Source organism: Neolamprologus multifasciatus, chromosome 15, assembly GCF_963576455.1.
Source record: "Neolamprologus multifasciatus chromosome 15, fNeoMul1.2, whole genome shotgun sequence".
NCBI classification, from domain to species: Eukaryota; Metazoa; Chordata; class Actinopteri; order Cichliformes; family Cichlidae; genus Neolamprologus; species Neolamprologus multifasciatus.
The window spans coordinates 34,599,968-34,623,541 of NC_140453.1; the positions used below are offsets into that span (position 1 = coordinate 34,599,968).

The following is a 23,574-nucleotide window of genomic DNA, read 5'->3' on the forward strand; positions in this document are numbered from 1 at the left end:
CGTCGCCGTGCGCGCCCGCTCTGCGCCACAGTTGGTTGTGCGCCAAGAAAACCCACAGAAAAATGCTCCAGATTCAATCTGCAGATGTTAATGAAGCCTTTGAAGACAAAGGCGCGTGACTGATGTTATTTTACGCACACCTGGCAGACGCTTTTGTCCAGTAAGTGCATTTTATGTGCTTTAGAGTTCATAAGTGCTGGAAACATTCGTCCGTGTGTATGCATATGTGTAGAAAAACAGTCATAAATGAATATGTATTTATAGATAGTATTTACTGTGTTTGTTGTGCAGTTGTAATACAGGAAAAGGTACAGTGTTACAATAACTGATTAGGATTATTTGCGAGGATTAGTGGAGTTGAAGTAGTCCATGAAGAGCCATTAAGGAGATGTTCCAGTAAGCTGCTTCTGTGCTTTTTTAGACCTTTTTCACTAACTTGAACATCTCTGGTTCAGTTTCACATCATGAGATGGGAACAGGTGAAACGTTGCCCTGTTTCATCCTCCAGAGTTCTCTTAGAAGAAAGCTAAAGTCTGACCTCACAGTAGCAATGTAACACAAGATTTTCCATGAATCCACGAGTTTCTGAATTGAAATCCCATCAGTGTTATAATCCTGTGTTTTTTTGGATTTGAAATATGTGTTTTTTAAAATTTGTAGCTTCTAAAACTTTGGTCAAAGCTGCCAGGACAGGAAATACTTTTTACAAGATGCAGAGAACTGATTATCAGTACTGAAGGGACGTGTAGTGACATCCACACTTCAAAATATAACTTTAGAGCTTCCTGATGGTGACACACTGAGCAGTCGGAGCACTTTGCTCTCAAGAAAGATTAGAAACAGGGGGGACGTTATGTGAATACTTCCAGTGCCTTTAAATCTTGTTAATAAACACATTATGTCTCATTTGTTTAATCAGTTTGTGAGGAAATACACATTTAACATTTCTCTCTGTTTCAGTTTTGCTCGGCAGGTCAGCTGTTTGCTGTAGCTTCATGGTTTTGGGCTTCTTATTTCCCAAAGTATCGATTTGCTCCTTTTAGGTGAAAACGGTCAAAGCATATTTATTACACCTCTGCAGTGCTTTCCATTTTACTACATAGATATTTGAGTCATCCTGCTGCGAAATACGAGCCAAAAGGAAGCTTTTAACTAATAATAAGCTCCCTCCAAAGTGTTGAAACCTGCAGATTCACACAGTCTCATGTGTGATACGTTTAAAGGATGCAGGGCAACAGCGCGGTGCACGCCAGCCACCTTCTGGACTTCCCGCTGTAGATCATAAAGCTGGAGTCTGCGATTATTGTGACGTGCTTCGGTGTGCACGAGAGTGTGACGCATTCGTGTGCTGATTTCCTGAGTTTCTCTACTGACAGGGATTCAAACCCGATGAGAAAGTGTTCCCAACAGAAACAGGGGAAGATAAACTTTGACATCCTGTCAGTGATGATTATTGTATAACCATGTGCATAAACCCAGAATTTCCTCTATCCTCCCCCCAAAAAAGCCCGCATAAAGTCCCAGTGAAGTTTTTGAGTGTAAGCGTCTCCCTCAGCGCTGACCTTTCCCCTGAGGTCAGGGCTGTTCTGGTCAAGACAAACAGATTCCTGAAGCAGGATATAAATTGGGCCTTACAGGTAGAAGAAAAGGGCAAAGACAACAGAGGCTTGAAAGAAAGCAGATTACTGACGATATTTAAGGGAAAATAAAGATGAATCACTGTGTTTTCTCGGGGATATTTTTTCAGACGTGTGTATTAATCAAGCTTTTCTGACACTTTGGGGAATTAAGGTGATTTTCTCCCTCACTCTTTTCTCTTTCCGCAGTCTGATGTTTTAAACTGATCTTGGCCTGATTTCCACCTGGACCTCTTCCTGCTCCTCTCAGGCTCTGTGACTATGAGCACCTCGGGGCTTCAGGCCACTAACCGGCAGAATGCGAAGGAGCTCGACAGCATGAAGGAATCCATCAGCGATATCATCAACCAGCTCCAGGACATCGACCCGGCCAGGCTCTCCTTCTCCCCCTTCCTGGATCTGGAAACTCAGATCTCTTTGGCTCCGGTGTCAGACAGCCCCGAGTCGTCGGTGGAGGAGCTGCACTCGTCCTCCCACTCTGTCTCCGGCTCCCAGCGCTCGCTGGAACCGCCACCAGCGACGGATCAGCCAAGGAGTGAGTTATTGCCACTGCTTTTTACTGTCTCCTCGTCGGAGCTGTAGGATTTGAAGGGAGGCCAGAGCAAATTAGCAAAAGCTAAAGTCGGATTGAGTCCAGGCTGGATCCAAATAGAGTTAGGACAGAGCCTGCAGAGGAAAAAAAGCATTGTTTGCGTTGAATGGAATAAGCTAAGAGCAATTATATCACAAAAACATTAAGAAAAAACAAGTTAAGTCATTTTCCAGAAGAGAAAAAAGAGATAAATCCTTGACTTTAGTCAGATTTTGGAAAAATCAGCTTTTAATTCTGGGTAAAATATCATAAAAACTTGAGTTGTGCTTTAGGAAATGGAGCTTATAATTAGATTTAATATTTGCGTGACAGAACCAAGTCCAAGCTGTGAGGGAAACAGTTAAAGTTGGTGTTGGTGGGTGACTCCCATCTGTAATGTGAAGTGTCCAGATGTTTGTAACCCTTCTCAATAGCTTCTGGTGTTTAGTGGGTGCTGTTTTGTGTCCTTGCAGCAGCGGCGGTCTGGATGTTTTTACGTTTCGGTCCAAACCCTTTTTCTAGAGCTTTAATTTGTGTCTGAGGGCTTCTGTTGGTCTTTGGGCTCAGAAAAAAGTGTTGCCAGGAAGACAGCACTGTCTATTCCATCTGACATGGCAAGAGTTTCTCCTGCCAGTGTACTTCTGACCACACGCCTGATATTTTTTTATTTTTATTTTTTAGACTGCCAAAAGAGAGGACAAAACTTTCCTCCTTTACCCATAAGGATGATTAATGCCCCTCCTTGAGTACCGCCAGTGGGAAGGCTGCCAAATGAAGTGTCACTGGAAAAAAAACAATGCCAAATCCTCACTGTTACCCAAGTGTTGAAACTTAAGAGTCACTTTCTCTACTTTAAGTTTACAGATAACTTTGTTCACTTCATGAATGGACTGCACAATTGCACCTTTGATATTAGATCCCAGGCTGCATGTGTCAAACATAATATCTGGTCTCGTTTGTTTGGCAACCCACAAAATCTGTCCTATTTTTGACCTGAGTTGATCCCGTTCTGTTTCACTTAAGGAAGCATCCCTCTGTACAGCCCGTGCTGCTTGTAACTGAACAGGTTGTAGGTAGTCAATGTAAAGTTATTGATGCACCTCTATTACATCATTAACTGTACAAATGTCCATACCAACATAAAAAAAACTGTCATGTTCTTCACGGCCCACAAGGAAGGTAGATTTCAGTACAGGAATGATATGAGTTGCAAAGTGACTTGAACCAGCCCAAAGGAAATCATCAACGTGACATGCAAGCACTCCTGTAATCTCAAATTGTTCATTCTGACAATAGAACACTGCAGGATCAACCTGTGATATTTTACCACCAGTTTTGTGCATAATGTCTTTGACCTTATTGTACCAATAAAGTGAAGCAATTATTTCATTTCAGCTCAAAACATTCAGCTATCAGCATTCACACAGCAATTGCATTCACAGTATTGTTATTCAAATCTTTATTATTATAATATTTTATTATCTATTCTGTACGTTTTTTGCCGTCTATCTCCTTCAACACCGTTCAACTTAGAAAAACCATTCAATCACCGTTAGATTCCTCTTCTTTTGGACATTGCCACTTCTGTTGCACCCTCAGTGCCCCATACCATATTTTTCGGGCCATAAGGCTGACTGTCGATAACGGCCTGTTTTCATACATAAGGCGCATTAAGCGAAACAAAACAGTCAGATAAGTCAAACTTTACTCAACTCATTCTTCTTGCTTCCTCTTTTTCGTACCATTGATTCATTAATCTTGAATTCTCTCGCAGCTGCTCTAACTTTTATCGAATGGGGAAAAAAAGTTAGCATTCATCCTCCAGTTTCACTGTGCTAATCTTATGCTAACTATACATTAAAAAAAATAATTGTTTGATGATCTGAAACGTGTGTGACAAACATACAAAAAAAAATACCACCATTGTCATATAACAGTGACTTTCTTCCGTCATTCTGTTCGCTGACCCCATTGTGGACCACTAAATTTTTTTATAGTGTGTATATGTATTACATATGTATGTAATATATATATATTTTATTTATTTGTTTTTTGCACTACATTAGACAACATCAAAATAGCGTTGTCAAAAATGACAATAGCGTTAGCATTTTTTGTTGTTTGTGTGTTGTAATCTTTATATAAAAAACCCCACCTCTTAATCTTTGGTATATGGCGAGGCGCTGTGGACACCCAAGTTTGTGATTGTGTAGAATTTTCAAATCAATACCATGGTTGCATCTGCTGAAAATCTCTGTGAAGCTTAAATCTCAGTGACCTTGACTTCAAGGTCAGAGGCCAACTTTTTTGAAAATCAGAGGTGGTTCACATTTATAACACTGGTATGTCTACTAGGAGGCTGAAGGGTAGCACTATATATTTATAAACAATCAAAAAGAACAATTATTAGGCAATTTATTTATTTCCAATTTGTATTGAATTTATTTCTGTTAACATGGTGTTTTTGGTCTGATTGAAGGACTGATGTGATGGTAAGGTGTCCGCTGCTCCGCTTTGAATATTGGTAGGCTTTTTTTTTTTTAAATTTTCACAAGAATTGCTAGTTCCCCTAGAGTTTTGGCCACCTCAACAATCAGACGATTCCCTATGAGCAAGCATTTAGCAACAGTGGGAAGGAAAAACTCCCTTCTAAAAGGAAGAAACCTTCGACAGAACCAGGCTCAGGAAGGGACAGCCATCTGCCGCGACTGGTTGGAGTGGGGGGAGTGAAAATTTAAAAAAAAACAAAAAACAAGCCAAAGTGATCATTATTGGAGCAGCTTAATGAATTTTTCCAGTGCTGTTAATATCCTTTTCCAACCCCAGTTTGTGTTTTTGTCACTTTTGTCCAAGGTGGAGGTATGGTCTTTCAATGTCAATACATGGGAACCTCTTAGAGAGGCCTGGGTTGAAAAAGGGATGCTGGAGAACCTCCGCGGGTGTTATCCGCTGGTGTGCATCTAAGGCCAACATCCCTTTAATTAATCTGACAAATAAACGTTGGCCATTTTCAGGTCCTCGTCTAAACGCCATTACTTGTTCGAGGTCATCAAGACGCGTAAGTTTTATGTATCGAGTCTCCAGGGACTCATATCCTGTCTCGCACTGAAATTGTTGGTCAGTCTTAAATGTCCAGCGCTGTTGGTTGTAGTTGTCTTCAATGAAAAAGTCTTCAGTGTACACGCCAGAGTCCAGAACATGATCTGGTGGCTGTCCCTGAGTCTCTATGATGAATTTTAAAACATCATATTCTCCATTTCCAGGGTAGAGTGGCACCCCTGTACCAAGTTCCACAGCTACCAGCCCCAAAGACCACATGTCAGCTGCTTCATTATAAGGAAGGCCAAGCATAACCTCGGGTGCACTATAACCAACTGTCCCCACACAATCACTAGGATTCACTGCAGACGCAGGACATGCGAGGCCAAAGTCTATAAGTTTGACTTTGATGGGAGACTCATGGCGGTTAACAACCATGATGTTTCCAGGTTTGAGGTCAGCGTGCACTATTCCCACAGAACCCAGGTGTGACAGGGCATTTGTGAGTTGCTGTAAAATTGGCCTGACTTCGCGTATGGGGAGACCCTGGTTTTTCCGGTCCCGTATGTAGTCCCACAGGCATTGATCGAGGAGTTCAAAGTTTAAGCAGACCCGCTCTCCGTCATGGAAAAAGCCGTTCCATTTAACTATGTTGGCGACATCTGGATCTAACCTTCTCAGCTGCTCCAGGATGAAAATTTCCAGTTTTGCCTGTTGCAGAGTATCAGGGTGGTTCCTGTTGACTTTAATAGCCACAGCACGGTTGGTTTTGGTATCACGACATTTGGCTACAATACCAAAGCCCCCTTCTCCGAGGAAAGCCTCTACCTTGTATCGGTTTCCCAAAATGTTCCCTTCAACTATTTCAAGCTCATCTGAGTTGAAGGATGAGCTGGCTGACGTGTGGACGCATACTTGTTGAGAAAATTCAACCGAGTTTTGGAAACTGCAGTTGATTTTCTGTGATCTCCTGCTTTTCAAGTTTGAAGGGTGCTGAAAGACCACAGGGTTTTGTGGTCTTTCAACACTCATGTTAGTGCAAGGGGAACTCTTACGGTTGAAAAAGGGATGCCGGAGAACCTCCGAGGGTGTTATCCGCTGGTTTGCATCCAAGGCCAACATCCCTTTAATTAAGCTGACAAATAAACGTTGGCCATTTTCAGGTCCTCGTTCAAACACCATTACTTGTTCGAGGTCATCAAGACGCGCAAGTTTTATGTATCGAGTCTCCAGGGACTCATATCCTGTCTCGCACTGAAATTGTTTTTCAGTCTTAAATGTCCAGCGCTGTTGGTTGTAGTTGTCTTCCATGAAATAGTCTTCAGTGTACACGCCAGAGTCCAGAACATGATCTGGTGGCTGTCCCTGGGTCTGTATGATGAATTTTAAAACATCATAATAATTTCTCCCAGGATAGAGTGGCACCCCCGTACCAAGTTCCACAGCTACCAGCCCCAAAGACCACATGTCAGCTGCTTCATTATAAGGAAGGCCAAGCATAACCTCAGGTGCACTATAACCAACCGTCCCCACACGGTCACCAGGCATTACTGCAGACGCAGGACATGCGAGGCCAAAGTCTATAAGTTTGACTTTGATGGGAGACTCATGGCGGTTAACAACCATGATGTTTCTAGATTTGAGGTCAGCGTGCACTATTCCCACAGAACCCAGGTGTGACAGGGCATTTGTGAGTTGATGTAAAATTGGCCTGACTTCGCTTATGGGGAGACCCTGGTTTTTCCGGTCCCGTATGTAGTCCCACAAGCATTGATCAAGGATTTCAAAGTTTAAGCAGACCCGCTCTCCGTCATGGAAAAAGCCGTTCCATTTAACTATGTTGGCGGCATCTGGATCCAACCTTCTCAGCTGCTCCAGGATGAAAATTTCCAGTTTTGCCTGTTGCAGAGTATCAGGGTGGTTCCTGTTGACTTTAATAGCCACAGCTCGGTTGGTTTTGGTATCAAGACATTTGGCTACAATACCAAAGCCCCCTTCTCCGAGGAAAGCCTCTACCTTGTAGTGGTTTCCCATAATGCTCCCTTCAACTATTTCAAGCTCATTTGAGCTGAAGGATGGGTTAGCTGACATGGTGGAATGTGTCGGCTTGATCGGTGAATTGCTGAGAAATGTGAAATTCTCTCAAAACTTTCCAAAAATGTTTTGGTTGCTGTCAGGTCTACGTCCGTTAAGCAGTAAAGTGTAACAGCAAGATGATGACATAACAAAGGATCAAAGGCATTCTGTTTTGGTTCAAAGGCATTCTGTTTTGGTTCAAAGGCATTCTATTTTTTTCAGTTGAAACTGAAAAAAAATAGTGTTTCAAAATGGCAGGCTTGGCACCCTGTGGGACGCAGAGGTGATAGGGTAAGGATGCAGAGCATAAGATCCAGGATAACATTTACTTATTGGTCCAGGGCTCGCAAAATTTCAAAATCCCTGGTAGCCATTCGGGCAGGGACTCTTCAGTTTTTGGTAGCCCAAAATAAATTTAAGTAGCCCGAATAAAAAAGAGAGCAATTTTTTGATTGATGTTTTGTTTCCTGCTTTGTTTCCGTTACAATATTGTTATACATTAAAGTATAATATTGTCATACATTAAAGTATAATATTGTAACGGAAACAAAACATTAATCAAATTGTTGAAAAACAAATTACAACGTATAAAAATTACAATCATCAACTCAAATACTTGGTTTTAATTGAACAGACATTTCTTTAAACTTGTAAGAACTGTGTAGAATATGAATCAGTCTGTGTCAGATCCTGAACTTGAAATTTCCACTGAAGTCATGGTTAAGAGGCAAGTGGAACCAAGATCTAGGCCATTTGCTTTCTGAAGTTTGCAAAGACTGCTAAATTGTGCCAGTGGTAGTTCACTCTTTGCAACATAGTACGCAGTTCTAAACAGATTTTTCAGGTTTATTTTTAGTATGTTATTTGCAACTGGTGTTTGTTCTGGGAAAGATATTGAGGACTGAGCAATAATGCATTTCTTGCATTTCTCATGGGTTCTAATGGGGGCCTTTCTTAAAATGATTGTTCCCAGTAACAAAGGCGCTTGTCGACTCAGAAATCGAGGGAAAACCAACAACACACCCGGCAGAACATTATGTTATTTACACGGGTGCACATAAGTGGTCCGCATGTGCGCATTCGCTGTCAAAATAAAAGACGCGCACCAGATAAGAAGTTGCAAGGCGCGTTTGCGTCCATATAAAAGGCACTGTTTTTGTCCGCTAGAGTGGGATTTTCACGGCACATTCTGCACCACATCTCTGTGCGTTCATCATTTGTTTGAAGCCAGCTCACCTCCTGCAACCACTCTTCCAGGAATACACGCTTCTTTGTGGTTCGGACTCCTTCTGACATTTCTTTGGAGGTGGAGGAACACCAAAGTAATTGCTTAAAGGAGCTTGCTTCTTCGACATCTTTAAGAGTTCTAAACAAACGTCTGTCCTCCTCCAGAAAATCTTATGTACGCAAACACGCGTTGCAACTTCTTATCTTGTGCGCGTTTTTTTATTTTGACAGCGAATGCGCACCTGCGGACCACTTATGTGCAGCCCTGGTTATTTAGCTCGTCATATTGCAGCCACAGAAATTATTTTGTCCATGAAACCATAAAGCTGCACTTTCTTTTTGTGGTAAGCTTTTCTTTGGCTGTCACTTCTTCACCCTGACCTGTCTTATTTGGCTCAGCAGAACTAAAATATATATCCTGCTGCTTTTATACACGCACTCACATAACGCTCAGCGATTCTCTGCGCGATCAGCCTCTCACATGTTTAAGCTTGCTGCGGGAGATTTCACTTGTCATGTTTGCATAGTAAGCTAACGATTGATAGGACGATGTCAGAGGAATTGGTGCGCAAACTATCGTCACTCACCAATCAGTGCTGTCGCTCTCAGTTCACAGTTTGCGCGATTGCAAAGTGAAAGCAAAAAACAAGCGCAAAAAACAAGCCCAAATTCAAACGCGATTTCAATATGTCACATATTGACAGTGGCTCACCGATGCCAATGACATAATTACCCAGCTACATTTCCAAAAGAATGCAAAAGCTTTGACATATATTTTTCCTTCCTATGATAGCCCGACGGGCAGGGCAGAGATAGATTTTGGTAGCCCGACTGGAAAAATCGCTAGCCCCTGGACGTTGGGCTAGCAATTTTGCGAGCCCTGCGGTCAGCTCATCAGCGAGCAGCCGCAGAATCACAGGTGCAGCTTGGCAGGGGATGGACTCAGGGTGAAAACACAAAATCAACAATGACAACAGTGTTATTCTTTATTAGTGTGAATGCTGGTAAGCGTGTGTGTGTGTGTGTTTCAACTGCTGCTGTGTGCACAGTGTTTGCTCTACAGCCATCATTTTACCTTCACGTAGCCACCGTTGTTGTCTTTCCAACAGCATGTCTTTCAAAGCTCAGAGATGTAAACTTTTTAAACTGTGTGGATCCAAGTGGAGGGATAACCCTCTAACTGACCCATAGAAATACATTATATTTTCAGTCAGGAGTTTGTCTCAACAGCAGGAAAGACCCCACTTTTTAAATTGCTCCTGCGGCCAAAGTTTTGACAGCAGGAACATGAAGAACACACTGTTGTATAGAGCAGGTCCTCGGGATCGTCACCGTTTGAAAATGATTTTGATGGGAGTTAGGGTCTTGGATTTAGAAGCAGTTGTTCAACAAGTGCACTGAGGCAGATTTGACAGGGTTTTGCCACAGAGTAATAGTGTGTCAGTAGTTAGTCCTGGACAACTAGATCAAGCATTCCGATTGGCCCATGAAATTCGGGCTTCTGTTTGATTGGTGCATTTGTTTTCAGCAGACAGGTGGTTCAGATCTGGGCTTTTGGAGTCAGTTGATGACTTTTAGAATCATCTTTTCTGACTGGATCATTAAAACTTAAAGCATTGATCTTTCTGCAGTGGATTCTCCCACATTTCAGTGATATGGTGAATAAAAGAATATTGTAAAGTCAAAATACACAACGTCGTAGTCTCACTTCAAGCACTTTATTCCTTACGTCATGTTTTCCCGCTCACCCACAATAACAACAACCCACCGCAGGCAACAGTACTCTCGCGATATAACAGAAAATAACAAGTTAACAATCTCCCTCTTTCTTTTTTAAAAATAAAAGTATAAACACCCCTTTTAAACATTTGTATACATATATATGTAAACAAAACAAAAACACTTTGTCAACATTAAAGAACATTCAGGAAACATTTCAACCAACCAATCTGTCTGATTTTAATGGCTCTTTAATGCTGCTCATTTCCAGCCTCAGTCTCTTCTCTTTAAACTGCGTAGTGGACTTGAGTGCATCAAACAAGGAATGATTGTCAGGCACACAGACACACAGCATTCAGACCAGTGTTACCAGTTTTAAGCTCAGAAAAAAGTGTTGCCAGGAAGACAGCACTGTCTATTCCATCTGACATGGCAAGAGTTTCTCCTGCCAGTGTACTTCTGACCACACGCCTGATATTTTTATTTTTTTAGACTGCCAAAAGAGAGGACAAAACTTTCCTCCTTTACCCATAAGGATGATTAATGCCCCTCCTTGAGTACTTCCCCAGTGGGAAGGCTGCCAAATGCAGCATCACTGAAAAAAAAACAATGCCAAATCCTCACTGTTACCCAAGTGTTGAAACTTAAGAGTCACTTTCTCTACTTTAAGTTTACGGATAACTTTGTTCACTTCATGAATGGACTGCACAATTGCACCTTTGATATTAGATCCCAGGCTGCATGTGTCAAACATAACATCTGGTCTCGTTTGTTTGGCAACCCACAAAATCTGTCCTATTTTTGACCTGAGTTGCTCCCGTTCTGTTTCACTTAAGGAAGCATCCCTCTGTACAGCCCGTGCTGCTTGTAACTGAACAGGTTGTAGGTTGTCAATGTAAAGTTATTGACGCACCTCTATTACATCATTAACTGTACAAATGTCCATACCAACATAAAAAAACTGTCATGTTCTTCACGGCCCACAAGGAAGGTAGATTTCAGTACAGGAATGATATGAGTTGCAAAGTGACTTGAACCAGCCCAAAGGAAATCATCAACGTGACATGCAAGCACTCCTGTAATCTCAGATTGTTCATTCTGCCAATAGAACACTGCAGGATCAACCTGTGATATTTTACCACCAGTTTTGTGCATAATGTCTTTGACCTTATTGTACCAATAAAGTGAAGCAATTATTTCATTTCAGCTCAAAACATTCAGCTATCAGCATTCACACAGCAATTGCATTCACAGTATTGTTATTCAAATCTTTATTATTATAATATTTTATTATCTATTCTGTACGTTTTTTGCCGTCTATCTCCTTCAACACCGTTCAACTTAGAAAAACCATTCAATCACCGTTAGATTCCTCTTCTTTTGGACATTGCCACTTCTGTTGCACACTCAGTGCCCCATACCATATTTTTCAGGCCATAAGGCTGACTGTCGATAACGGCCTGTTTTCATACATAAGGCGCATTAAGCGAAACAAAACAGTCAGATAAGTCAAACTTTACTCAACTCATTCTTCTTGCTTTCTCTTTTTTGTACCATTGATTCATTAATCTTGAATTCTCTCGCAGCTGCTCTAACTTTTATCGAGTGGGGGAAAAAAGTTAGCGTTCATCCTCCAGTTTCACTGTGCTAATCTTATGCTAACTATACATTAAAAAAAATAATTGTTTGATGATCTGAAACGTGTGTGACAAACATACAAAAAAAAAATACCACCATTGTCATATAACAGTGACTTTCTTCCGTCATTCTGTTCGCTGACCCCATTGTGGACCACTAAATTTTTTTATAGTGTGTATATATATTACATATGTATGTAATATATATATATATTTTATTTATTTGTTTTTTGCACTACATTAGACAACATCAAAATAGTGTTGTCAAAAATGACAATAGCGTTAGCATTTTTTGTTGTTTGTGTGTTGTAATCTTTATATAAAAAACCCACCTCTTAATCTTTGGTATATGGCGAGGCGCTGTGGACACCCAAGTTTGTGATTGTGTAGAATTTTCAAATCAATACTATGGTTGCATCTGCTGAAAATCTCTGTGAAGCTTAAATCTCAGTGACCTTGACTTCAAGGTCAGAGGCCAACTTTTTTGAAAATCAGAGGTGGTTCACATTTATAACACTGGTATGTCTACTAGGAGGCTGAAGGGTAGCACTATATATTTATAAACAATCAAAAAGAACAATTATTAGGCAATTTATTTATTTCCAATTTGTATTGAATTTATTTCTGTTAACATGGTGGTTTTGGTCTGATTGAAGGACTGATGTGATGGTAAGGTGTCTGCTGCTCCGCTTTGAATATTGGTAGGCTTTTTTTTTTTTTTTAAATTTTCACAAGAATTGCTAGTTCCCCTAGAGTTTTGGCCACCTCAACAATCAGACGATTCCCTATGAGCAAGCATTTAGCAACAGTGGGAAGGAAAAACTCCCTTCTAAAAGGAAGAAACCTTCGACAGAACCAGGCTCAGGAAGGGACAGCCATCTGCCGCGACTGGTTGGAGTGGGGGGAGTGAAAATTTAAAAAAAACAAGCCAAAGTGATCATTATTGGAGCAGCTTAATGAATTTTTCCAGTGCTGTTAATATCCTTTTCCAACCCCAGTTTGTGTTTTTGTCACTTTTGTCCAAGGTGGAGGTATGGTCTTTCAATGTCAATACATGGGAACCTCTTAGAGAGGCCAGGGTTGAAAAAGGGATGCTGGAGAACCTCTGCGGGTGTTATCCGCTGGTGTGCATCCAAGGCCAACATCCCTTTAATTAAGCTGACAAATAAACGTTGGCCATTTTCAGGTCCTCGTCTAAACGCCATTACTTGTTCGAGGTCATCAAGACGCGTAAGTTTTATGTATCGAGTCTCCAGGGACTCATATCCTGTCTCGCACTGAAATTGTTGGTCAGTCTTAAATGTCCAGCGCTGTTGGTTGTAGTTGTCTTCAATGAAAAAGTCTTCAGTGTACACGCCAGAGTCCAGAACATGATCTGGTGGCTGTCCCTGGGTCTCTATGATGAATTTCAAAACATCATATTCTCCATTTCCAGGGTAGAGTGGCACCCCCGTACCAAGTTCCACAGCTACTAGCCCCAAAGACCACATGTCAGCTGCTTCATTATAAGGAAGGCCAAGCATAACCTCGGGTGCACTATAACCAACCGTCCCCACACAATCACTAGGATTCACTGCAGACGCAGGACATGCGAGGCCAAAGTCTATAAGTTTGACTTTGACTGGAGACTCATGGCGGTTAACAACCATGATGTTTCCAGGTTTGAGGTCAGCGTGCACTATTCCCACAGAACCCAGGTGTGACAGGGCATTTGTGAGTTGATGTAAAATTGGCCTGACTTCGCTTATGGGGAGACCCTGGTTTTTCCGGTCCCGTATGTAGTCCCACAGGCATTGATCGAGCAGTTCAAAGTTTAAGCAGACCCGCTCTCCGTCATGGAAAAAGCCGTTCCATTTAACTATGTTGGCGGCATCTGGATCCAACCTTCTCAGCTGCTCCAGGATGAAAATTTCCAGTTTTGCCTGTTGCAGAATATCAGGGGTGTTCCTGTTGACTTTAATAGCCACAGCACGGTTGGTTTTGGTATCATGACATTTGGCTACAATACCAAAGCCCCCTTCTCCGAGGAAAGCCTCTACCTTGTAGCGGTTTCCCAAAATGTTCCCTTCAACTATTTCAAGCTCATCTGAGTTGAAGGATGAGCTGGCTGACGTGTGGACGCATACTTGCTGAGAAAATTCAACCGAGTTTTGTAAACTGCAGTTGATTTTCTGTGATCTCCTGCTTTTCAAGTTTGAAGGGTGCTGAAAGACCACAGGGTTTTGTGGTCTTTCAACACTCATGTTAGTGCAAGGGGAACTCTTACGGTTGAAAAAGGGATGCCGGAGAACCTCCGAGGGTGTTATCCGCTGGTTTGCATCCAAGGCCAACATCCCTTTAATTAAGCTGACAAATAAACGTTGGCCATTTTCAGGTCCTCGTTCAAACACCATTACTTGTTCGAGGTCATCAAGACGCGCAAGTTTTATGTATCGAGTCTCCAGGGACTCATATCCTGTCTCGCACTGAAATTGTTTTTCAGTCTTAAATGTCCAGCGCTGTTGGTTGTAGTTGTCTTCCATGAAATAGTCTTCAGTGTACACGCCAGAGTCCAGAACATGATCTGGTGGCTGTCCCTGGGTCTGTATGATGAATTTTAAAACATCATAATAATTTCTCCCAGGATAGAGTGGCACCCCTGTACCAAGTTCCACAGCTACCAGCCCCAAAGACCACATGTCAGCTGCTTCATTATAAGGAAGGCCAAGCATAACCTCAGGTGCACTATAACCAACCGTCCCCACACGGTCACCAGGCATTACTGCAGACGCAGGACATGCGAGGCCAAAGTCTATAAGTTTGACTTTGATGGGAGACTCATGGCGGTTAACAACCATGATGTTTCTAGATTTGAGGTCAGCGTGCACTATTCCCACAGAACCCAGGTGTGACAGGGCATTTGTGAGTTGATGTAAAATTGGCCTGACTTCGCTTATGGGGAGACCCTGGTTTTTCCGGTCCCGTATGTAGTCCCACAAGCATTGATCAAGGATTTCAAAGTTTAAGCAGACCCGCTCTCCGTCATGGAAAAAGCCGTTCCATTTAACTATGTTGGCGGCATCTGGATCTAACCTTCTCAGCTGCTCCAGGATGAAAATTTCCAGTTTTGCCTGTTGCAGAGTATCAGGGTGGTTCCTGTTGACTTTAATAGCCACAGCACGGCTGGTTTTGGTATCACGACATTTGGCTACAATACCAAAGCCCCCTTCTCCGAGGAAAGCCTCTACCTTGTAGCGGTTTCCCAAAATGTTCCCTTCAACTATTTCAAGCTCATCTGAGCAGAAGGATGGGTTAGCTGACATGGTGGAATGTGTCGGCTTGATCGGTGAATTGCTGAGAAATGTGAAATTTTCTCAAAACTTTCCAAAAAGGTTTTGGTTGCTGTCAGGTCTACGTCCGTTAAGCAGTAAAGTGTAACAGCAAGATGATGACATAACAAAGGATCAAAGGCATTCTGTTTTGGTTCAAAGGCATTCTGTTTTGGTTCAAAGGCATTCTATTTTTTTCAGTTGAAACACTGAAAAAAATAGTGTTTCAACAGGGCAGGCTGGCGCCCTGTGGGACGCAGAGGTGATAGGGTAAGGATGCAGAGCATAAGATCCAGGATAAGATTTACTTATCGGTCAGCTCATCAGCGAGCAGCCGCAGAATCACAGGTGCAGCTTGGCAGGGGATGGACTCAGGGTGAAGACACAAAATCAACAATGACAACAGTGTTATTCTTTATTAGTGTGAATGCTAGTAAGCGTGTGTGTGTGTGTTTCAACTGCTGCTGTGTGCACAGTGTTTGCTCTACAGCCATCATTTTACCTTCACGTAGCCATCGTTGTTGTCTTTCCAACAGCATGTCTTTCAAAGCTCAGAGATGTAAACTTTTTAAACTGTGTGGATCCAAGTGGAGGGATAACCCTCTAACTGACCCATAGAAATACATTATATTTTCAGTCAGGAGTTTGTCTCAACAGCAGGAAAGACCCCACTTTTTAAATTGCTCCTGCGGCCAAAGTTTTGACAGCAGGAACATGAAGAACACACTGTTGTATAGAACAGGTCCTCGGGATCGTCACCGTTTGAAAATGATTTTGATGGGAGTTAGGGTCTTGGATTTAGAAGCAGTTGTTCAACAAGTGCACCGAGGCAGATTTGACAGGGTTTTGCCACAGAGTAATAGTGTGTCAGTAGTTAGTCCTGGACAACTAGATCAAGCATTCCGATTGGCCCATGAAATTCGGGCTTCTGTTTGATTGGTGCATTTGTTTTCAGCAGACAGGTGGTTCAGATCTGGGCTTTTGGAGTCAGTTGATGACTTTTAGAATCATCTTTTCTGACTGGATCATTAAAACTTAAAGCATTGATCTTTCTGCAGTGGATTCTCCCACATTTCAGTGATATGGTGAATAAAATAATATTGTAAAGTCAAAATACACAACGTCGTAGTCTCACTTCAAGCACTTTATTCCTTACGTCGTGTTTTTCCGCTCACCCACAATAACAACAACCCACCGCAGGCAACAGTACTCTCGCGATATAACAGAAAATAACAAGTTAACAATCTCCCTCTTTCTTTTTTAAAAATAAAAGTATAAACACCCCTTTTAAACATTTGTATACATATATATGTAAACAAAACAAAAACACTTTGTCATCATTATAGAACATTCAGGAAACCTTTCAATGTGCTTTTCTTTACTTAAAGCATACTATCACTGCACACAATAAACGAGAGTGCATTTTAATGCAAAGAAAACTTCGTAAACAAAGGATCACAGTATCCAGAGTCCTTCATCTAGTGCTTTTAGAAGGGTTAAAGGTGAAACTCCTTTTTTTTGTCAGATAATCAGCAAGTTGGGATTTGGAATCTGACCAACCAATCTGTCTGATTTTAATGGCTCTTTAATGCTGCTCATTTCCAGCCTCAGTCTCTTCTCTGTAACCTGCGTAGTGGACTTGAGTGCATCAAACAAGGAATGATTGTCAGGCACACAGACACACAGCATTCAGACCAGTGTTACCAGTTTTAAGCTCAGAAAAAAGTGTTGCCAGGAAGACAGCACTGTCTATTCCATCTGACATGGCAAGAGTTTCTCCTGCCAGTGTACTTCTGACCACACGGCTGATATTTTTTTTATTTTTATTTTTTTAGACTGCCAAAAGAGAGGACAAAACTTTCTTCCTTTACCCATAAGGATGATTAATGCCCCTCCTTGAGTACCGCCAGCGGGAAGGTTGCCAAATGAAGCGTCACTGAAAAAAACCAGTGCCAAATCCTCACTGTTACCCAAGTGTTGAAACTTAAGAGTCACTTTCTCTACTTTAAGTTTACGGATAACTTTGTTCACTTCATGAATGGACTGCACAATTGCACCTTTGATATTAGATCCCAGGCTGCATGTGTCAAACATAACATCTGGTCTCGTTTGTTTGGCAACCCACAAAAAGGGCGTAAACACAAAGCGCGGACCCCCCGACAGATCAGAATCAGCGAGCTGTCGGCTTTCAGCCCCGACCGTGTCCATGCTGTCGGGTGAGAAAGGCGACATCTCACTGATTCTGATCCACGGGTCCCGCTGTGTGTTTACGTCTTTGTGCAGAATCCGTGTTCCTGCTCTCATTTACTGTCTTAGCTGTTTGGTGGTTGTTGAAATTTTGTGAGATTTCACCTGAGATTCTGCCATTTCGGGCAAAATAAATATATATTAAAAAATCGATTTAGGATTTTAATGAATCGATTTCACGCCAGAATCGATTTTAATCGATAAATCGATTATAAAAACCCACCCCTAATCTGCAATTCCTTTTGGATGTTGTATTTAGCAAGAATAGAGTATGGTCTACATTTTATTGTTAAAGATTGACTTTCTGTGGCTTTAACATGGTTAAAAACATAAACTGGACACTTTCACCTTGTTCCCTTGTGAAAGCAGTCAGTTATATATTTAAAATATTAAGTAATCTGAGGCATGTGGTCGTGTTTATTTCCAGGAGGAGACCCTGATGTTCAGCTCTTTGAATGTGATCGAAGACGCAGAGTACACCTTCCATGCAGCTTTCCAGGACCATCAGTACAAGGTGACCACTCACTGAAAGCCACTCTTCACAACCCTCTGTGGTAGTCTCTTCTGCAGACCAGATGTTTACCACAGCAGCTTATTTAACAACAAACAAGATCTTTCATTTTGATTCAATTTTGAGAACTTAACATGTGCCTCACATGTTGGTGCATTATATCACAGAGCTGGTGATGATGTTACTGATATATCAGCAGGTTTCTTTTTCTTTCAGAGACACAAAACAGAAGCAGACTTCCCTAACATTTGTTACCCCTGCTTATTGGAGTCCTTATTAACATGATGTGGCAATAATTTAAATTTTTTTATTTTTTTTTAACTGCATTGTCACAAGTCATGGATAATTTCACGTGTCTTTACTCTTTAATCAGCTTTTATAAATGCTGATACCAGCAGATCGTCAAACAGCCAATATTTTCAGGGGAACTCTACATTATGTTATCTTTCCTAATGTCGTTAAAAACAAAAGGAAATGTATATTTCAGTTGAAAGTCACATAACCTATTGGATTTTGTTTTTAATAACTTGATGCGGTTGGGTTTCTGTATTTGGAAATTGTGCACTTTTCTATTTCATACTTCCTTGTTGGCTCATTTACGTACAAGATGCATGAATTAGGAAACTAGTAGAAAGTGTTGCATGCGAGCATCTGTAAAACCATTTTTCATTCACTCTAAAAATTAAAAACTGCAGTTGATGAAGTGCAAAAACCCACTTTGGAAAACTGAAAAGATACACACATTTTTATGAATTTTGAAATATGCATTTGATTTCTTTGACCTCTCTTCTGTTTTGTGAGCAACTGGGGAGCTTCCATCGAGGGCTAAAATGGTCTAAATTCTTTCTGTTCCCACAAAGTAATTATTCTCCAAAGTGTTGTAATCGAGTGCAGCATCAAGGCATCTTTGTGGAAAAAAGGATTCACGAGGTTGAGCAGACTTAGAAATTGTCTGTAAGCTTGTTATCTAGCTGGGATCTGAAGATGATATGCTGCGGAGGGTCAGTGAAGTCAGCCTAGTTATAAATAATGATATGTCATTCCAAGGCAGGCTACACAGCTGTCATTACACTGACATAACACTGGCAGAGGTTTAAAGGTGAGGGTGAAATGGGTTTTAATAAGCACACACTGGGGCGCAGATAACGTAGGAGCCAAGAGCGTCTGAGACAACACATTTCACAACGCTGCGCAGTTAGTTGAAATGTTTGGTGGTTTTGAGTTAACTGCCAAAAGTTATGATCCTAACCTTAATCATCTGACTAGACCAGGCAGTTGGATCTTTTCTGAAACTACAAATTTTGGCATCTGGGACGCTGTGAGTCCAGGAGCTGACTCTACAACTGCACTTAACTCTTTACCCCTTAAAGCCTACTACGTGTAACCCTCAAAGCTCTTTTATGAACTGAGTGGTTTCTGTCATTTCTCAGGCTTATAGAACAAAATGACTGAGTGTGCATCAGCAGTTGGTGAGGGTGGCCTCTGTTGATGCAGACAAACCATTCTAGAGGTGGTCAAACCGTTTTTATTGGTGTGTATATACCAAGGTGTCAAAGCTCATCATAAAGGGTACCCGGAAGGTTGTCAGATGTCTTGATGGGGAACAGAGTTAAAAGATGAGCTTCAGTCAGTAGAGCAGACCTGAGGTTACTGACTTGACCACTTATTCTTCCCCTGTTCTCAACAGGTATACATGGTGCTACGACCACATGTGAAGGAGTTCCTGCAGGCCATGGCAAAAATCTACGAGGTGTGTGTCAGTGTGTAGATTAGCAAATAGTTTGGTTATTTTGAGCCTCATTCACACGTTAAACAAATTATTTTTCTCTCACTGCTTTAACGTGGAGCAGTTAAAAGTGTGGAATTGTACCAACTGCCGTGCGTGCTCTGTTCCAGCTGTTCGTTTACACGTGTGCGAAGAAGGAATATGCCGAGAAGATCCTGGACATCCTGGACCCGCAGAGAAAGCTGTTTCGGTATGAGCTGCTTCCACTTGTGTTTTGTAAACTCGGTGCGTGAGTGCAGAGACGTGCGGAATCGCACTGCTGCTGTGTTGCGTGCTCAGAAATTCGACATGGCCTGCTTCAAATGTTCCCTTTAACATTCTGCCCGTGCCATACAGCGAGGACGGTAAATGTGAGTTTCACTTGTGATTTCTGTGGTAGACACCGGCTGTATCAGGACGACTGTGCCTGTGTTCTTGGCCACTACATCAAAGATCTCAGCATCCTCGGGAGGGATCTGAAGAAGACGGTGGTTCTGGATAATGCACCCCACACATATCCATATAATGTAAGTTTAAAGGCTGTGTTCTTTGATTTTCTCTGAGCCCCACTTGAATGACTGAACTTCTCACCCTGTGCTAACAGAGACCCGTCCACCCTTCGGAGAAAGCTCATCGCACCGATTGTATCCACTATCTCATTCTTCGAGCTAACAGTAACAGTATAAAGAATGAGACCAGGCTCAGATATTGGGACTTTAGCTCCATCTGGTGGCAGATGGCTGCATAACATTTATGACACAACAACTTATGGTAACTGGGCATCAATTAAAATGTTAATAATTAGACTAAATGACTACGTCTGGCATCGACTGACAGTAATGACGATTATTCATCTTGTTGACTATTCGCACACATCCTTAATTAATTACTTTGTTTTGCTCTGTCAGCACTTTGTTGCTGTTACTGACTTTTAATAACATGTTTGTTTTTTGTAGTTGTTGAACACGATTCCCATCAAGAGCTGGTCTGGGGAGTCTGATGACAGAGAGCTGCAGAAGCTCATCCCCTACATGGAGAAACTGTCTGCAGCTGTAAGTCTGCTTACATCTTCTGTGTTTACTGTGCACTTGTTTAAAATGGATTCAGAGGCAACAACATGTGCTTCCTCCTTCACCGCTTCCACTCTCACTGCACCAGCATCATTGTTTTTGGTCCCGGCAGGCGGCTGTTTTCAGAGAAAAACCCCGCTGCTCTGCAGGTGCTGCTCTGCACCGGACAGCAAACCCATACAAATGGCATTTATCAGTGCCTCACGTTTACTTTAGAGATTATGAGAGAACGAGAGCAGATCTTGGAGAGTAAAAGTGTGAGTTACAGTAGTCAGCTGGACACAAACGCCAACCAAATTAAAGGATTGAGCTTTAAGGTCCGAATCAAGTCAAAATGTATTCTAGTGTTGTTTCTGCTGCCGCCAAGTGGCCACTCACGTTGTTACATGAGTTACAGTTAACAAAAAAGATTTTAAAATGAGTATAAAATTCAGATAAGTAGCTTTGATCGTCAGCTTTAGTGCAGGCCTCTCGTCCGTGAGCCTGCTTCCTGCGATCTATACAGACGTTTAGATGTGTGGCAGGCGGACACTTAATCGACTCAGAGCTCATTTGCATCGGTTTTGTTAAACAAATGTTTAATCGTCTGTGTGATGGTGCCTGTGATAAGATGCAAGCGTTTGTCTTTAATCTCACGAGATTCAAACATGCTAGTGTGTTTTTTCTGATGTCTGTTATGTAGCTGCAGTTAATAATTGTCATGAACTATTAATCTATCATGTACAACAAAGAGTTCTCACATGCTCACATTCGATAAACTAGAAAATCTTCATCATTTAATACAATGATTTATCTTAATAGCTGAGGCTGTAAGAATGCACGGTAACTGGTGTGGTTCTCTTACAGCACATTTCTACTTAGCCGTAGTACAAGTCTCATTTATGCTTCACATTCATTTGTGTCTCACAGACTGGACACGTGAATATGGTGAGATACATGTTGTAATATTCGGCGGATCCACACTGGGTTTAGTTTTTTATTGTCAGCGTTATAATTTGTCCCCTTGTTTGAAAACTTTGCTGCATAAACCTGTCCATGTTTGGGATGAGTCGCATGCTGCGCTCGCTTCCTGTTTTATGTGAACATGCTGATGGCTGGAGCGGGGAGGCCCGGGCTGGCTCGCTGAGTTGATAACCTTGTCGTGTAGCTGCTCAGCGTCACCGTGCTTGTTGTTTGGTGAGGACAGATAGTGAAAGGGTATTCTGGGCATGCCGGGCAGGCTAAGTGCTACAGACTCAGATTGTCATAGAGAAAATGGATTTTCCTTTTCTTTTAGGGTTGTTGTTGATTCCCCGGTCAGTGAGCTGTGAGTGAAACAGCTGGTTATCTGCAGAAGCATCTGCCTGTTGTCTTTCCTCCCCCGGTTTCATGATTGACTCTGAATATCTGAATATCTCTCGCTGGTGTTTTTTCAGGAGGATTTTCGGGAGGTGCTGAAGAAGAGGAAGGATCACTTCCACAGGCTGCTGTCAGAGGACTGACAAACCCCCCACTTTGACTGCTTAATGTGACTTTCACAGCCCATGTTTGCTTTGGCGAAAAGGCAGAAGCCAGTTGGACCTTGGTAACCTGCAGACTGTTAGTTTGTGGTGGACCTGTGCGCCCTCCTCCATCCTCCCCCATCCTCCCGTTGGCTTGAAATGACAGCAGAGCGGTGTTTCAGACATGCTGCTGGTCGCTCAACAGATGTCCTTCTCCTGGACTCATTACACAAGCAATAAACTCATATCTGTGTGTATATATATATTTACAGCTCAGAATCCAGAATGTTGTTTATAGTCATGATTTTTTTTTTAAATTTATTGATTATATTGCAAATCTACAGCTGTTATCTGTATATTTTAAAATGTTTTCTTATGCAATAAAATATCCCTGATAAGAACTGGGGGAAATAAAGCATTCATGCCTAGGTGTCATTTAATTTTCATATTTAGATTGTTATTTTATGATCCCCTTATCTTCAGTTGTTGAAATTTTTCATTGAGCATACAGATGACTGTGAGGAAGAGGAGAAAGCGACATGTTTGGAAAACACATGGGCTCAGGGAGGCTGAACTAAAAGAGAGTCAGACAAAAATAAATATTAATAAAGTTGAGGTGATTGAATTCCAATCATTCCACGTTCAGGTCTCCCTATTTTTCAAGGGTGAAAGTCGTGTGTTTCCAGGAAACGCTCCTCAACATAGCGAAAAGCAGCGATGTGAGAATTTCCTCTAAGGAAACATCCTGTAATAGGATTTTCAAAAGGTCTGCTTTGTTTCTCAGGCATGAAATAAATAGATTTTCAAAAATCTCAGCTGCTCTCTGCAGGTATCTGTAACCCTTTGAACATCTGCACCGCTGCAGCAGAGCTTTAAACTGCGCAAACCCTGCTCATCACTTCCTGTTAAGGAGGAAATGGAAGTGTCACAAGGGCAAGTGGAAAGATGGTAACGCATGCGCACACCTTTCCTAGATCACTCCTTTATTACCATTGGTAATCTGATATTCACTGACAGCACATTAAGCATCCCAGGATCCATGTGTGAGACTTCATTCACCAGTGGCTTTTATGTATTGTTTGTGGGCAAAGATGTTAAACGCTTTTCTTTTATCTATTTGGTGAGAAATTCCAGGAATCAGATGTTTAGAGAAAATGGGGCATGCGCAGTAAAGTTACACACAATCCAAAAAGGTTTGGCGTCTGTTCGTCGCGCCCGACGCCACCGAGCAGTTATCGGTGGTGGACTGTTGGAAGTTGGAGTGACTGATAATGAAAAGCCCAACA

General features: G+C 41.8%; 2 protein-coding genes across 2 annotated transcripts; one reads left to right on the forward strand and one right to left on the reverse strand.

Annotated features, from left to right (window-relative positions):
* Positions 1 to 1,898: 1,898 nt before the first annotated feature.
* LOC146502535 (CTD small phosphatase-like protein 2-A) lies at positions 1,899 to 23,476 on the forward strand. Its single transcript, XM_085133363.1, has 8 exons — positions 1,899 to 2,006; positions 2,071 to 2,172; positions 17,889 to 17,975; positions 19,660 to 19,722; positions 19,869 to 19,948; positions 20,138 to 20,264; positions 20,694 to 20,789; positions 22,223 to 23,476. The coding sequence occupies exons 1-8, from the start codon at positions 1,899 to 1,901 to the stop codon at positions 22,286 to 22,288; spliced, it is 729 nt and encodes a 242-aa protein (XP_084989489.1). The 3' UTR covers positions 22,289 to 23,476.
* LOC146502536 (uncharacterized) lies at positions 4,670 to 16,540 on the reverse strand. Its single transcript, XM_085133271.1, has 3 exons — positions 12,921 to 16,540; positions 10,900 to 11,006; positions 4,670 to 7,388 (listed from the first exon to the last, which is right to left on the reverse strand). The coding sequence occupies exons 1-3, from the start codon at positions 15,206 to 15,208 to the stop codon at positions 5,047 to 5,049; spliced, it is 4,737 nt and encodes a 1,578-aa protein (XP_084989397.1). The 5' UTR covers positions 15,209 to 16,540; the 3' UTR covers positions 4,670 to 5,046.
* Positions 23,477 to 23,574: the final 98 nt, after the last annotated feature.